This window comes from Leptonychotes weddellii, chromosome 6, assembly GCF_054177405.1.
Source record: "Leptonychotes weddellii isolate Sample4059 chromosome 6, ASM5417740v2, whole genome shotgun sequence".
Classification (NCBI taxonomy): Eukaryota; Metazoa; Chordata; class Mammalia; order Carnivora; family Phocidae; genus Leptonychotes; species Leptonychotes weddellii.
The window spans coordinates 63,779,579-63,796,383 of NC_138374.1; the positions used below are offsets into that span (position 1 = coordinate 63,779,579).

General features: G+C 45.3%; 1 protein-coding gene across 5 annotated transcripts in view; it reads right to left on the bottom strand.

Moving 5' to 3' along the window:
- Positions 1–16,805, bottom strand: part of PCNX2 (pecanex 2) — a 316,535-nt gene that overhangs the window by 29,363 nt on the left and 270,367 nt on the right. For all 5 annotated transcript variants that reach the window (XM_081824289.1, XM_081824287.1, XM_081824288.1 and 2 more), the window contains one exon: positions 6,086–6,339. In XM_081824289.1, coding sequence (XP_081680415.1) covers positions 6,086–6,339 — 254 coding nt within the window. The remainder of the gene's footprint in view (positions 1–6,085; positions 6,340–16,805) is intronic.

Sequence of the window (16,805 nt, forward strand, 5' to 3'; positions counted from 1 at the left end):
TCTAAAATGTCCTCTCTTATGGGTCACCACAGGGATGAGGGAAGTGAGAAGAACAGAACGTTAACAGAATGTACCAGGACAGAAGTTCCGTGGTGAAGACGAATGACAGGCAGCCCAATTCTTTCTGAGAGAGACACACAAAAGCACCCTTGGGTTACTGCAGGCTTCTGTGGATGCCAAGCGTGGCTGATCCAGCCGAAAGAGACTGGGGCAGACCCTCTTCCGGGACCCCAGCTCAGGAGTGTTTAATGAATGAAAACACCAAAGTTCTTATGGAAAGTACTTATGATGTAGAATTGTCGAAAAACACACATGCGTACGTAATCCCGGGTTCCCAGACGGTGGACATCTGTGATGCTTTCCCAAATAACCCGTGTTTTCCCCTCCATCAGACACGCCACTTAGGAATCCCAATTGGCGAAAATGCCACTGTCGGGCCTTCTCATTCTGAGTCACAGCTTTATTGAAAGCCATCTTGTAGTTCGTGAATGAATTCCTCCTTCAGAAAGGCTAGCTCCAGGCCCAGAGAAGTCAAAATACAGCAGAGAAGGTGAAAATCCAGCTCCAATACAGGCACATCAGCAGCAGATGGGAGAGTACACCTCCCCTGCAACCTTCACTGCACTTTATTACCACGGGCAAATAGACATGGTGTTCAGTGCCACTGAGGCTGCCCGCCCCCCCCCCAAACCCTCCCCCTGCTCCGGTAGCCTGGCTTGCATCTCACCTGGGAATCACAAGCAACAGGGAGGGGTGGTATTTGGTGCGAGGAGGCAGTGATGTACACTCTTATGGCCCCAAACCCTTAATCGATGGCGTTCTCTGATCGTAGACACACGTTCCTCCCGAGGGAGAAGACAGGAACGCACACGGCCTGGGCCTGGCCAGGGCTTAGGGGGCTGGCACCTGTGACTTGAGTGGGCAAAGACACTTTTCTAGGCAGCCTCCTGCCTTCTCTCCAGCTCTTCCCTCCCTTCAGCTGGGCCGTGAAATCTGGAGCACCGAGGTCGGAGGTTGCTGAGGAGTGTCTGATCTCAGGGTGTCTGAGGAGTTTGAGCAGGTGGTCCCCGGATTGGGGCCAAACAACAGGAAAGGCCTGACTAAGCCATTCTCCGCTGTTCAGACCACCAGCAGCCTGGACTTTGGGAAGGCTAATCTGTGGCTCATGGCATGTGACCTTCCTTCTTTGAGGCATATTCCCTATTAGGCTTCATAGCCCACCTGACCCCAAAGTGGGGGAGCAGGGGACCCCAAATGACATCCACAGTTCATGCACTATCGCATTTCTGCAGCACTGCGCCCAGGACAACCTTGCTGGCCTGGAGAAGTCCCTTCAGGGTAAGGAGGGAGGGGACAGAGAGGGAGGGAAGGAGGAAGAGGCCATAGGAAGCTGAGTGGGAGGTGGGAAGGACAGAAGTGCTAGCAAAGCGCACTTCTTTTCATTATTTTGAGGTATAAATGAGCGAGTGCACATGAAGGACTCAGCACAAGGCCTGACGTCTCTGCCTTACCTACCCAGGGGGCTTGAGGCCCAGGGAGCGAGCAGCAGGCTCAGGTGAGGTCTGGAGCAGGGGTGAGGCCACAGATAACATTAGGGGCCAGGAGAGACCGCTGAGTCTAATGTTCAGAAACGTCAGTTCTGACTCTGGAGGGTTTTCTACTGTCTGCTTGCTGGCAGGATAATTTAAAGCTTCTAAGAGGTAGGCAGTGTAAGCAGTTGACCCAAAGTTACAAGCAGAACAGGATCCATGACCGTGGCCAAAGGCACAGCGTCTCTGCTGACAATTACAAAGGCCACAAAGAAATTGGGTCTGCATGAACATCTGGCTCTAGCAAACATCTGGTCTAGTTTTTCCCAATATGTCCTAATTCCATGAACCAGATAGGAACAACAAACAAAACTCGAAGGACGTTTACCTTTTCATTCCTTTCAAGGGGGGGAATGAAAATAACCCCCTCGACCGATGAAGTCAGAATAGTTAACAAGGACTTCGAATCCCAGAGGCTAAAACTTCCTCCCCTAGGTCTGGCAAAATTTTGCAGTGTCGACTTCTCAGCACACCCCCAGCTGGGCTCCCCCTTCCCTCCGCTCCCGCCCCTCCCCCCAGTGCATGAGGAGAATCTGTTCCTCTTGCCCAGAGAACACAGAACACACCCAATCCTTGCAAACCATGCCCCGTTTCTACTTGATTTAGGCAGAAATTCTGTCAGAGAGACGGAGTCAATGAGCAGTGTGCAATCCTTCAGAATCTATCAGGATGAAATGGGTACAACACTAAGTAAAACTGGGAAGTAAGGCTGGAGAAAATGAATTGATGACACAGAACCTGATCCATGTTGAAAGCAAGACCTCTTCTGAATTAATTCACCATATCTGGCTCCTCCAGCAGGGATTCTCCTGGTTTCTCATTTTAATTGTAGATCAGCATATTCTATCAGACAGCGCGTTCTAGGAGAGGGGCCCTGGCAGGCAGCCCCCCACATGTCCAGGTTTTGTGCTCCCCATTCTGCAAGGCAAGCGATAAGCCCCTCTCCTTTCTGAAAGGCTTGGACAGGAACAATGGCAGCGGGAAAACCCGGCCTTCACTGAAAGCTGATTTCTTGACTGCTAAGAGGGTTTTGATCACTAATAAATGGAGGGAAGGAGGAGAAGGCACCAGGGAAAACCTCCAGTCGTCAGGAAGGAAATGATTTCAAATATATTCATAGAGGGTGGCGGAACTGACCCAGTTTATCAGGAGATAAAAAAAATCCTTTTGTGTAATGGAATTATTCCAAGTTTTCTTCCTTTTTGATTTGCCGGCCCAATAAAAATAATATTAATGATAAAAAGAATGAAACCAAGTTCTTGCAACTTGAAGCAATCCAGCACTACAAAGGTGATTCTGTTCACCACGTAACCAAAGCCAAAGAAGAAAACACTCATTAGTTTTTTACGCTAAAAGACTGCTTCTCCTGTTCTAACAGCCACTCGGCACGCCTGACATTTTCTTTAACTAACTCCGGAGGGGAATGAGCGCAAGTTCTGAGCTACCCCTCACCAAAGGGTGGGCAAGCACTGAGTGCTGTATTTAGAGAAAGCCTCGCATGAACAGCCCCGTCGGTGTAGATGTGAATTAACCAGGAGGCGCCGTGAGACCCCATCAGCCCCTACATCTCGGCCCTTCCTGAGCACTGATTTGGAATTTAAGAGAAATCTGTTTCTATTGAGCACAAATACATCTGTAGTCCTTCCCAAGCCTCACTGTATATTAAATCACTTAGGAAACTAATTCAAAAATACAGGTGCTAGGGTCCCTCCCCAGGCCCATGGAATTGGAATTTCTGGGTAGGACGTGCAAATCCATAATTAGCTGGCTTATTCAGGGAGTGTGATGTCACGGGGCTGCCCCCAGCTCGTGAGAAGCCCCCCACCAGGTAGCGAACCATTGCATTGTGTGCCTCTCCTACCCCACCTGAAACTCTCATGTTGACATCGCTCCCCTTTCTTGGAAAACAGAGTTAAAGGCATTGTTCTCCCACAAACTAAATATTACCCTGGCAGGTTCCAGGGGCCGGGGGGTGCTCCTTCAGCCTCTGCCATTTGCACATTATCCTGGACTTGTTTATCAGACTGCAAATTGCCATTTTAGAAAACGTACAGGGAATTGGGAGGCATGTTTCTTGGAGTTAGGAGAGGAGGAAAGTGAATATCGATTCACTTACTAGTTCAAGGGAGGGAAGCGTTAAAAAGTAGGTCCCAGGTAGTGCCCCCGAGGCCCCTGGAAAAGCCAAGAGGGTAAACCCAGAAAAGGTATCTCATCCCTTCTCTCTCCCTTCTCTCTCACCCATAGTGACTTGCTGTGGCTCCACCATGTGAGCCAGGTCCGCCCACCTGTCTGGCTCATGGAAAGGCTGTTGATGGGGAGCTCCCAATTCACAGAGATGCGGCTCAGTATTGAACCCCATTCTTAACACGAATGCCTACAGCAGGTCACTCAGACTCTTGCCGACACCTGAATCTCATCCACCCAGACTGGTATGGCCTGGACCCAGGATCCATGTTACCCTTGTTCATTCCGTCCAAAAAATGCACCGGACACTGCCCTATGCAAGTCATCACACTGAACTCTGGGGACCCAGAGAGCAGTCAGGTGTGTGCGGCTCCCGTGCTTAGGGAGTCACTGGAAGGTGAAGTAGAACAGATTTCAGAGCAAGGCTAGGTGAATGTCGGCACGGGCCCCAGGGTAGCTTGTGCGCACGTGGAATGAGGAGAGAGGAGCTGGAGGAGGATGCCTGGCAGGGGTGGGGGCGGAGAGCACAGGGGAATGTTTGTGCAAAGGGGGGGCGATGGGGGCAGGGTGGAAACTCTACTGGAAACAACAATGGGGGCTCTAGACGATTTGTACCTGGGTTTCAGGCTGCCCAGAATGCGTGTTCTCCAACCCCTCACAGCTGGCATGGACAGGACGAGCTTCTGGCCCCCGGGATATAATAGGGACATACTGTGGCAGCTTCCAGGAGGCTTTCTAGGGGACCGGAGGTGCATGCCTTGCTCTTCATTTCCTCTGTCCTCTATTCCAACCATTTAAGCTTCCATCTTGGAACACGAAGTTTCCAAAATGGTAGACCTGGCGGCTGGAAGGAATCTGGGTGCCTAGGACTTCCTGCAACGGAGCTATCACCCCATTCTTCATTTATGTGTGAGAGAAACATACTTCTCACAGGACCATACCACCGTTCTTTCAGGACCCACTGCCAAATCTACTACCAGTTGATACACTGAGCTTCCTAGGATTGACTCTGTAGGAAAAACTTCTTGCAGCCTAGTTTACAAGGTGGAGGGAGCAAACTGTGGAGTTAGGAAGCAGGAGCTCACCGCTCCCTGATTTGCTTTCCAAATCTTCCCCAATGTATGTAAGGCTGGGCAAAACACCTACAGTTTTGTGTGAGGTATGGATGGAAATTTCTGCATCCCTTCAGGATGCATGAAGGTGGTGAGTACAAGCCACTAAATCTGTTTTAAATAGTCAGCACAGGAAAGCATTTCACAAACATTTCTCGTTGCAACTGCCTTGGGATGTGATAATTAAGAGTTATTTAACCTTCTGAATTTTCACAATCTGTCTTCTATTTCCTGTAAACTTTAGTGGTATTGGAGCACACGTGGGGCTCTCCTAAGTAGCTCCGAATTTCTAAACGTCTTCCTTTTCAGTTGGTGGGAACCCCTGAAGCTTCAGGCACCCGTGTTATCTTTCTGTTTTGTATTTCCTCATTTCTGCTGGACCCCCTCTCTCAGCCTCAGCTGGCAGGAAGTCTGAGATCTCAGACGGATGAGTGTCCTCCTTGTAAATGGCATTAAAACGTGGGCCCCTCTGAGGGCCAGGCTCCAGGGCTCCCGCCATGCAAAGAGCTCCCTCAAAACAGGAACCATCACAAAGACTTTCTCAGCCTTGGCTGCTCCCACTTGTCCCTCCCCCTTTAGCAAGCGCTGTCGCCCCACTGGGCCTCTGCACCCTCGCTCAAAGCTCACATTAGTTCTCTGGGAGACTTAACTCCAAACAGGGACATTTTCTGAGTTGAATACAGGTTGGGCAGACATGGATACTGAGCAACGGGAAAAATATGTGAGCAAGAAAGGCTGTCATAACTAATCCTAATTGGACCATTTTACTATGTTTGAGTTTTCATTTTAAGCTTAAAAAATAATTTTGGTTCTAAAGTGGAAATGGCAGAGCATTTCAACTGATACTTATAAGATGTAAACATGGAGCCCTGGTGATGTTTTCAGGACGTTGCCATATATCATCGCCATCCGCCCCCTAGCTCGGCTGGGTTAGAAGTGAAGAAACAGATCTAGGTAAGAAAAGGAACTGCCTGTTAGTGCCCAGACTTGGACAGAGACTCAGGCCGTGAACTCCAGGCAAAACAAAAGCCCTGGAGGATTTTTCACAAAACCAATGGTTCCCAAACTTAGCAGGGGCTCAGATTCAGAAGATAAGGAGAAGCTTCAGAATCTAGCTTTTTGCAAAGCTTTTCAGGAGCTCCTCGAGTCAGCCCAGAACTATTACTCAGACAAGTGTCTGGGGCCCCAGGGCAGCGGTACCTTGATGTAGTACCGGATGAGGATCCTTCGGAGGTCAAACACCTGCAGCATGGTGGCTGCATTGTTGTCTATGATGCTGTAGCCCTCCAGGATGTACTGTGTCCGTGTGATCTCCCAGGTGAGCCAGCGGAGGTGAAATGCGGCATTGCAGGACAAGAAGTGCGGCAGGTGGCCCGGTTTGCAGCAACAACAGCCTCTGTCCTCCTCGTCGCCTTCCATGATGGCCTCGACCTCCCTCTGCTGGCAGTAGGTTCCTGGCAGAGGACAAACACGACAGAAGTTATACAATGAGTCATTGGGGCACCTCGGCTCCGAATGGACTTTTCCTTTTGCCTCCTCCATTAGAGGGGAAGATGCTGAAGAACGTCTGGGAATCAGGAGAAGTGTTTAATTCTTTAATTCCCACATGAGTCACAATGCTCATCATTAATTCTTTTCTTCCTTCGTATTCATTCCGACTGCCACCTCCTCCCCATTTTGTGTGTGTGTTAGAGACAGACTTTCATGGTGCTCATGGACACCAATGGTTGAAATGCGGGATGGTTATATCCTTGAGTTCCCTTTTCCAGAAACCTGCAGGTCGCAGCTGAGCACATAGGAGGCTAAACAAAAGTGGCAGGTGGAGATGTCTGAGAGTAAGTTTGGTGCATGCTGAAGTGTTTTCAGGAAGGAAGGCTCCCTGCTTCTTTCCCTGGAAGAGCTCCATTGCCAAATGATCAGGGCATACCACCCATGCTACCCTGCCTCGCATGCCACCTCACCTCATGTGACTGAGGGCAGGATGTGGGGGGCCCTGAGTACATTTCCAAAGGAGTTCATTCCAAAAACAGCAGAAGATTATGGGTATTAACCATTTCTGAAAATGAGACAGCCTAGCTTCCTCAACCTCTTTGTCAATGATTTGAAGGGAAACATACAGAGTATGCCAATGACATGAGTTACTGATACCACCTGCAATGCAGAGCTGTGACCTAAAATTATCTCCACAGATGGGATGGTGGACTGAAAGTGATATCTGAAAGTTAATAGGAATACATGGAATAGCCAGCATCTAGTTTCAAAAAAACCAGCCACATGATTTGTGAATATCTAGTAGCACATTTAACAAATACTTGAGCAGTTTCATTGATCATATGTATGAGCCAGAAGTAGGAAAAGGAAAAGATCCTACTCGGAATAGGTTGAGGAGCCTTTGGATGTTTTTAGCTTAGGAGAAATGTAGTCTGATTTATGTTACAGGAGATCGTGCTGGCTGCTTTTCAGAGAATGGACTGTAGAGGAATGAGGGGTGGGAGCCAGGGCATCGGTTACATAGGCTGATAGTTAACACAGATGAGACAGTGGTGATCTAGACAAAGGCCGTTGGGGGAGGTATGGAGAAGTGATTAGATTCTGGATCTCTCTGAAGGTAGTCTGATAGGATTTGCAAACCAATTTGGATATGAGATGTTGAAAGGATGCACAAAGAATGGTGCGAAGTGGTCTGACCTGAGCAAGGTGAAAAGTGAAATTATCCTCCACAGAGGAGGGCAAGATCGTGGGGGGAGCAGCCTCTTGGCTGATGGAAAGATCAGGAATTTTCTTTTGCCTATGTGAAGTTTTAGCTGTTTGCTATTAATCAAAATGGAGATGTCAAGCAGACGGTAGGATGAAGAAATCTGGAGTTCAGGACAAAGGTTCTGGCAGAGATCTATAACATTTGAGAGAATTATCAGGAGAGAGGGGCTATTTAAAATAATCTGGGGAGAGGAGGACAGGTCTGAGAGCTGAGCTCTGAGTGTTCCATTCAGAGGTTGGGGATGTGAGGTGCTACTAACAAAATGATTGAATAGAAGTGGCCTGTGAGGTCAGAAGAAAACCAGAAAATAGCAAAAGCCAGTTAAAAAGGAAAATAAAGAGTTTCAAGGAAGAGGGAACATCAGCTATGTTAAATGATGCTTATAGGTCAAATTACATGAGGAATTAACTGTTAGATTTGACAGTACAGAGGTAAAAGATAACCTTTGCAAGAGATTTCAGTGTCACGATGGGTGGGGGAGAGGATGCCCTCTTGGAGCGAGTTCAAGACAGTGGGAGAGGAAAAAGCAAGGACAGTTAGTGTAGGCAACACTTCTGAGGAGTTTAAAAATCTTTATGACTTTATTATATTTTTTACACATATGTTATAATGCTTGATATTGTCCCACAGATCACTGGGTCTCTATTTTCTTTAAACGTTTTATTATTTGCATCAGTTTGAATAGTTTCTATTGCCTTGTCTTCAAGTCCACTGATCTTTTCTTCTATCCTCTAAATGTTTCACCTCAGACATTGTATTTTATTCATTTTTAGAATTTCTCTTTTTCTCCTATTGATAGTCTCCATCAGGTCATTCATTATGATAATTTTTCCTCGGACTTCCTAAAACATATTAATAACTGTTTGAAACTTCTGTTACCTCCAACATCTTTGGCTATGTTTCTATTTATCATTTTCTTTTCCTGGTTATGGGATCCTTTTCTTTGGCTTCTTTTCATATCTAGAAACTTTTATTATATGCTGTATATCGTTGATGCTATAGTGTTGACAGTCTGGTCTTTTTTTAGAGAGAGTTATGTTCTCTTAAGGGGTTCATTTATTTGCACATCAGCTTGTCATCTTGATCCTTTTGAAACTTGTTTTTAATCTTTGAGAGTGTCTAGAGTAGATCTCTAGGGTGATGATATCTCTACTTCTAAAGTCTTTCTGGGGTCTCGGTTGAATTCCTGGGATGTTTGACAAGGTAGTCTCCACTGGATGATTCTTGGCACTGTTAAGCCTCCATATTCTCCACATAGCTCACACCTCCCCTGTTACTATTCTCTGCCAGGACTCGTCTCTAACATTCAGCAGGTTAATATTCATCCAATCACTAAGGAGGATCCCAGTACAGATTTTTGCCGTATCTTCTCTGTGAAATTCACTCCTATCTGCTACTATGACCCACAAAGTCCTGCTATATTAGCGATCCAGAACTCTGATTCTCTCTCCCTAGCTCAGCAAGACAACTGGATTCTGTTTGGATGCTGCCTCCCCCTACTACAGATAGGAAAGGGCTTCCAGGAAGAGAACAAGGGTAATTATTATGGAGCTTACTTTGTGTGTCTCCTTTCTCTCAATAATCAGAGCCTTGCACTGTCTGTTCAATACCTGAAAGCTGTTGATGAATATATTTTTCCCAGTTTTATAATTGTTTATGGCAGGAAGGATAGTCCAGTACTGGTTACTCAGCCATGGCTGAAAGGGTGACTCTCTGAATCATTCTACATGTCTTTTGAGGCTTAATTCAAACATGAAAACTGTCCCTACTTTCATTTCCATACCATTCACTTTTTCCAAGATCCCATATCATTATTCACAGTGCCTGGTACATAGTGGGTGTTAACAAAGTGGTTGGTGGGATGCCTGAATGAATGACTGAATGAATAAATAAAAGAAAGGTGTTAATCCAGATCACTGTATGCACAGGCAACAGATACCTATTGAGAAAATGCACAGCGGATTACATTATGCACGTGGCAGATAAAGTCAATGTTGGTACTAAGCTTCTCTTATCGTACAAATGAATGGGTCAGAGATGGAAAACTACAATCTTCAAATAATAATGTACACACAGAACTGTTAGGATAACAGGCAATGAGAGTCGACCAGGAAGGGGTTGTGTAACATAAAGTATAACGGTGAAGGGCTGATCCCAGATCTTGTGATTCCATTTGTCTTTCCCCAAAACTTCACTGCTTTGGGTCTTAGGTGCAAGCAGTCTTTTTAAACATTTCAAGGGTCTCTTAGCTCATTCTGCAATATAAAACCATAGAGATGTATATAAATACATACATGAACTAGAAGCCGTGAGTAATTCAGACTGCATGCTCTGGGGCTTCCAGAGTGAGCAATGACCCCAGTGTCCTAACCGATCTGCCCACTGGGACCCTAGGACGGCAGGCACTAGACTCCGGGCGTGGCAGATGTTCCATCCACCAAATGGCGCACCAGCCACACTGGTGTCCTGCCAGGAAATAATATAATTCAGCAAGAAACTCTCTTTCAATGAAGAAGTGAGGCAGGTCTTAGGCTACATAAGGAAGAAGCAGAGAGGAGGATTTTCACCTCAAATAGATGAACAAATCTGGTTAAATGACATGTCTCAAAAATCCACATTTCTTTCCAATTTCTCTCTCCATACTTCTCCATCCAGGCATTTATCATGTGGGGCTGAATGTCAGCGTTGGTTTTTTTCCCTCTTACATCAAACAAACTGGAAGGGGTGTGTGTGTGTGTGTGTGTGTGTGTGTGCCCGCATGTGCACGTGCGCATGCGCACCATACAATGCAGAGTTTAGATTTCCACCACATGAATGAGATAAGTAAAACCACACACCATGAGGAACAACATTGACGAAAGGACAGGTGAGGACACAGTGCGCCATGAAGGACCGCCACTCAACAGAGACATCATAACTGCTGCAGGCTTTTAATTAACAGTTAAGGTAGGTGCTGAGACCTTCTCTTAAGAGCAAAAGTTGCAGGGTCAGGATCACATTGTAAAAGAAGATGAAAATAAGAAACTCAGTCATTTCTGGACATGCACTAATTTGTTGCTCAAATGCAAGTCAAGACCATAGTCTTCTCGGAGAGGTTCGCAGGGTTTAGAGCACATTCCCTCCAAAGGGAACCCCGGAGGCCAACTGTTCCCACACTGTGACCTCTCACACCATCGGTGTCAATGAATGACGAGCGGGCTAGCTGTTTCTGTCTGGTGTTTCCATTGAAACCGACTCTTGCCATCTTTTGTGTTGTGGTGTTCTCATGGTCTGTCAGCGGGACATAAGAAGGCATTCAGTAAATAATTTTTGAATTATTCTGAGAATGTCTTAGGGTCTTAGTTCTGATAGACGAGAATGCCTAATTAAAGCAGAAGGAATTAATGTTTGGAACTGAAAATGTACCTAGTAGATCCCAGATGTCTTGCCACACAGGATACGTATCCATTTCCTGAGTGTGGCCACCATGTGGGGCGGTCATTCCTGGCATACCTGGCAGCCCTCCTGACCTCTGACCCTTTCTTCCTCTCTTTGTTGGTTTCCCAGACAGCAAGCACTGCTCCCCTTTAAGTGCAGTTTGCCGTATCTACCAGCGACAGGCCAGGCTTGGCTTATTTATTCACACTTATTTCCCAAAAGGAATGAAGTCAATTTAAATAATATAATTCAGCAAGAAACTCTCTTTCAATGAAGAAGTGAGGCAGTTCTTAGGCTATATTAGGAAGGCATGCACAGTACAACGGCAAATGATAAAATTTAGGTAAAAATGGGGATAAGAAAAAATATGATGAAGCCAGAATAATGTCAAGAGACCCTAACTGCATTCTGTGATACCCTATCTATTTACTAAAGGTGGACCACAGATTGCACTGGGGCTTTCTAGCAGCCAATGTACAAAGAAAACTTGAATAGTTTCTTGTGTCCTTAAGACAACAACAGAATAATTCCTTGCAAGGGTCATAGCTATTTCTGGCAAAGATAGCAGAAAGATAATATTCCCAAGACCCTAATAAAAAAAATATTGTGCAATACGGTGAACACCATCCTTAACAGCATTGCCCAGAAAGTACGAACACAAGCCTCAGTGAGCTGTTCTAATACAGCCAAAGTGCAATAAAGAAAAAGCATCTCTATAGGTGGCCAAAACAATTTAGCTTTAAGTATGTGGTTCTCGTGTCTCCCAAGGGCAGATTTTAGAGACTCCTGAGGACAGGAGAATTTCATCCCTTTGAGGAAATCCTTGCTATGGATCATTTTCTCTCCACCCAGTTCTGACAATTATTGTGTAGTGAGCGGCAATAAATTTTAATGTGTTCTCCCTGACGAGCCCAGGAATGTAGATATTCTGTGTGGCTGGTGAATGCAGGCATCATCCTGCTCTCATGGTCAGCCAGGCCAGAGGTAGAGCTGATGTTTCTTGGGAAAGATGGGAAGCCAAAGAGAACAGTTGCCTGAACAGAAGGTCCGGTAACCAAAACTCAACCCAAAGTGTCCCCCGTTCCATTCCAAACAGCCCTGTGGGGGAGATGCCATCCAGGCTGGGAAGCCTGGGCCAGAGGAGAGAGGACTCAGGGTGGGCCCGCTGGAGTGGAAACTTGACCCCCACCGAGGCACTTGAACATGATTTTGTAGGTAACAGGCAGGTCGTAGGGATTTTTGAGTCTCAAGGAAACACGAGTAAAGTTGCAGTTAAGAAATATTCTCCTGCAGCTTTGGGAGAGCAAAGAAGAGGCCGGTGAGGGGAACTCAGCTACCCACAGTCCCACTGCAGGTGCGAAATGATGGGGACTGGAACTAGGGCTGTTTACCAAGAGGTCAGAACACATGAAGGAGATGCTGGGCCATTATGTGATGGGGACTTCAAAGGGACACATTAAAAATGGTCCCCTGTAGCGGGAAGGCTTCACTGAAAGAAAATGTCAGCTGGCTTTACAACCTTCCAGCGAGAACACGCCCGATGAAGCCTAAATGCATGACATATTGTAAAGATCAGGCCTCTCGACCCTCCAATTTTCCTCCTTATCTGACATGTGTACTTTGAGAAACACTGCTCAGGTGTCCCAAAGAATCTAACTGGGTTCCACGGAAAACCCCACGTATCATCATTGCTATGTTTAGTGTTCTCCAGGAATAACGTGTTAAAATGACTTCACTGGACATTAATCTGAGCTGAGTTTCCATATGGTCACTGCCTTCATGGGCCCAGCATGCCAGATACTAGGCTGAGCAACAAGGTCACAAAGAAGGGACGGACAGGAGAGAATCAGTCCCTGGCCATGGAGTGGACTGTAATTAGGCAAAGATCTGATTTAGCCCGTGCTTTTCAAGCTGCAGGTGGGACTTAGAGACACACACTTCGGGATGTGTGTGGATTTTATAAAGTGTATTCCCTTTTGAGATCACAGTTAAGATCGTTCCTGAATTGCCCAGGGCCACAAAAGGAGGAGGTCACCAGATATGGTCAAAGCTAAGCTCAGAGCAGTTCACTTCCACGAAAGTTTGGACCTCACACATGTGTGTTACATGTTGGAAACATGGTGGATGTGTGAGATAGAGCTCGGCCCCAGCCAGCGCTCGTTGGAGAAATACCCAGCTCAATGAGCTTCTCACATGGTGCCAGACATAAAACAACAGACATGCTAACAGGGGAAATCTAAACCAGCATTGTCTCTTGCCAGCTAGTTATATCAAGGGGCTATTATGTGACCAGATGAAATAATATCCGAGAAGACTTTTTAAGGTTTTTGAATTATGGCCATTTTCAGGAAAGTCACAGTGTGATTCGCCCCCCGCCCCGCAAACCTCTTCTATACTTTTAAAGTCACAGAGCTGCCTTTCTCTGCCCCTCCTCACCCCGCACTACTTCTCTGGGACAGAATCCTGGAACAGGAGCTGAAAGGTAGATGCAGGTCATCTATCCCCAGCTACTCGCCCCAGGAGGAGGCTTCTATATCTACTAGACTTCAGATTTAATTTCTGGGCAGAAATAATTATTCTAACAAGCATATGTTTATATATAAAGCTGTCCTATTATACATCCCGTTTCCTGCTGGCTAAACATCCATTTGATAATCACCCCCTTGGAATTAATCCAAACTTGAAGATGGAGAAAAAGATTGCCAAGAATATGGGATGCAACCAAGGTCACGGAGCAGAAGTCAAGGAGTAGGATTGGTCTATTGTGACACTGAATGAGTTTACTTCTTTATTATTTTACTGGATAATTTCTCCCTTAGTCCCAAGTTCCAGGCCTTCGGCAGCACTGGACTTGTGCACCTTTCAAGTATCACGGGGAGAATCTAGGAGAAGTGTATTGGCCCAGTGCGCAGTAGGGGAAAAAATATGTTAGAATAATTTATACACATTTGATTTTGTGGGCACAGCAGAGACTTTTATTGTAACCATTTTATATTCCAAGGAGACTCAATTTGCTTTAAGACATACCCATATGAATAAAAATTCTCTTATGCCCTGTTTGGCAAGCTGGATTTTAAATGTGGTGGAATACCTGTCAGTGAAATAGCATTGTTTTTTCTTGGAGAATTTTTATTTCAAAACCTCATCCATTTATGTATTATTAATCAACTTGAAAAGTATGTCTCAGATAGCATCTCATTTCTCGCACACATTAACCTGCTTATGCAGGTGTAATTTCTCCTTTTATAAATGAGGACACTGAGTCTTAAAAGCAACTCCTCCAGTAGAAGGGTCTGGTCTTTTGAATTTAAAATCAGTATTTTCCCCTCATCATACACTGTCTAATAAGGCTTCACAAATTATAAGCAAAAGTTCTCTGAATTTACTTTTTTCTACCAGCCCCTAGGAGAACATGAAATGAACCAAGTCACTTCGTGTACATGGTAACTTATATTGGGCAGGTTTGAAGCATAGATATAAGAAACATTGAAATATATAATAATTACCTCTGTGCATACTATGGTTTTTCTCCCCCTCCTGCCCCCCTCACAGATGAGAAAACCAATGCACTCAACTTTACACAGAAGAGTCAGGTACTTTCTCATTCATATTTAATTCCAAGTTGTCTTATTTTACTTTTCTCCAACAAACTTATTTTTGAGTGTTGTTAAAATATGCAGACTCTGTGAATGTCCAACAGGAAAGCCCCTTTCCTTCCCAGACTGGCTATCTAGACAAGTATGGTTTTGTCTCTCTCACTAATGTGTCACACAATTTGAAATGAAGAAGAATACAGTGTTTAGCAATTCTGAATGGAGAACCTATTATTTTATGGGTAAAGTTTGGACCCAAGGGATTTAACCAATTACTCGAGCCATGTAGACACAGGAACTCAGGACTCGCTAATGACTTGAATGTTGTCATAGAGAAGAAAGAATTCTAGATAGTTTCAAGATTAGTGGGACAGCTATGGCTTTCCATGGATTTGCCAGTTAGGAGAAAGGTTTGGGTTGGATTAACTTTAGATAAGATTAGTGGCACAGATATTTTAAAAATGTCCCCACAGGCCGGTGATCATGGGGTGTTAGCCAAACTATGAGATGGCCGAGAACGTTTCACACGAAGAGGCACATAAATCCCATTTTTTGATGTTTTCCAGATCTGCTGGTAATGTGTGGCTCATCCTGATAACCGTGCCTGAGCTTCCCACGTTCATTCTGCAAGAGCCTTCCAGGTTTCACAGTTGCTAAGGCAGTTGATCATTCAAGAAACTAAGCTGCTAACGGTGATGATACCATCTTAAGATTTAAGAGCACTTTCAGGTAAAACTTCTAAGTTTCAACAACCAGAGAGATTTTTAAAAAATGGTTACTTATTCTTTTCTTTCTCTTTCCTCCCTCTCTCCCTTCCCTCCTCCCTCCATCCCTCCCTCTGTCCCCTCCAAGGCAGTGTGGTGTACTGTAAACATCATGGACCTTGGGGACATTCACATCCATGTGCTTACCCCTCCTCCACCACTGTGGACTGTGAAGCCCGGAGCAACTTACTGAACCTCATTCCCCCGATTTTTTTATGTCTCAAGTAGGGATAGTAACACCTGCTCACTTTATAGAGTTATTATAAGGAATATCCTAGAATATTATGAGGACTATAATTAAAGTGCTTAGTATGGTACCTGGCAAAGAACTGATGCTCAGGAAACCTTGGACGGCTTCTAATTTCTCCCTCAACCAGGATTTACTGGGCATCCTGCATGAGCCAGTCAGCACACTGGAGGAGGGACATGAATAAGACAAGGAGTCTCAGCCTTTGAGAGCCTCACAGTCTAACAGCACTGGGTTGAATCAATATTTCACAGCCTGCATGAATAAAGAACTGCATCTATAAACTTTGCAAGAATACTGAAAATAGGGGTGCCTGGGTGGTTTAGTCGTTAAGCGTCTGCCTTCGGCTCAGGTCATGGTCCCAGGGTCCTGGGATCGAGCCCCGCATCGGGCTCCCTGCTCAGCAGGAAGCCTGCCTCTTCCTCTCCAGCTCCCCCTGCTTGTGTTCCCTCTCTCGCTGTGTCTCTCTCTGTCAAATAAATAAATAAAATCTTTAAAAAAAAAGAATACTGAAAATAAGATTTGGTTTTTAAATTATGACTTATGATTTTATTATCAAGAAACATTTATTGACCCAGACACTGTATGTGGCCACATGTCCGATATCATGGTCACATCCTGATCTCCATGATCTAGATATACAAGGACTTAAAAACAAACGTAATTTTCATCACGACTTTGTTCTAAATAAGAGGACAAAGTAATCTATATTGGTGTGGTTTCTTGTTTGAACTACTGTATGAGCAAACACTGGAAGTATTTGGTCCCATGGGAATGCATATATGAAACCTAAATTATATTCAAATTCAGGATCATTCATCCTAAAGAAATACTGAGAAAAGAATAAATTGACAGAAAACTGTATAGTTAGACAACTAATAGAAAAGGTAAATGTCGGCGGAGCAAGATGGCGGAGGAGTAGGAGACCTGGATTTCGTCTGGTCTCAGGAATTCAGCTGGATAGGGATCAAACCATTCTGAACACCTACAAACTCAACAGGAGATTGAAGAAAAGAAGAGCAACAACTCTCTCATCAGAAAAGCGACCACTTTCTGGAAGGTAGGACGTGCGGAGAAGTGAATCCGAGGCGATATTCGGGAGGATAGACGGCGGGGGAGGGGCCTCCGTCGGCCGCTTCTG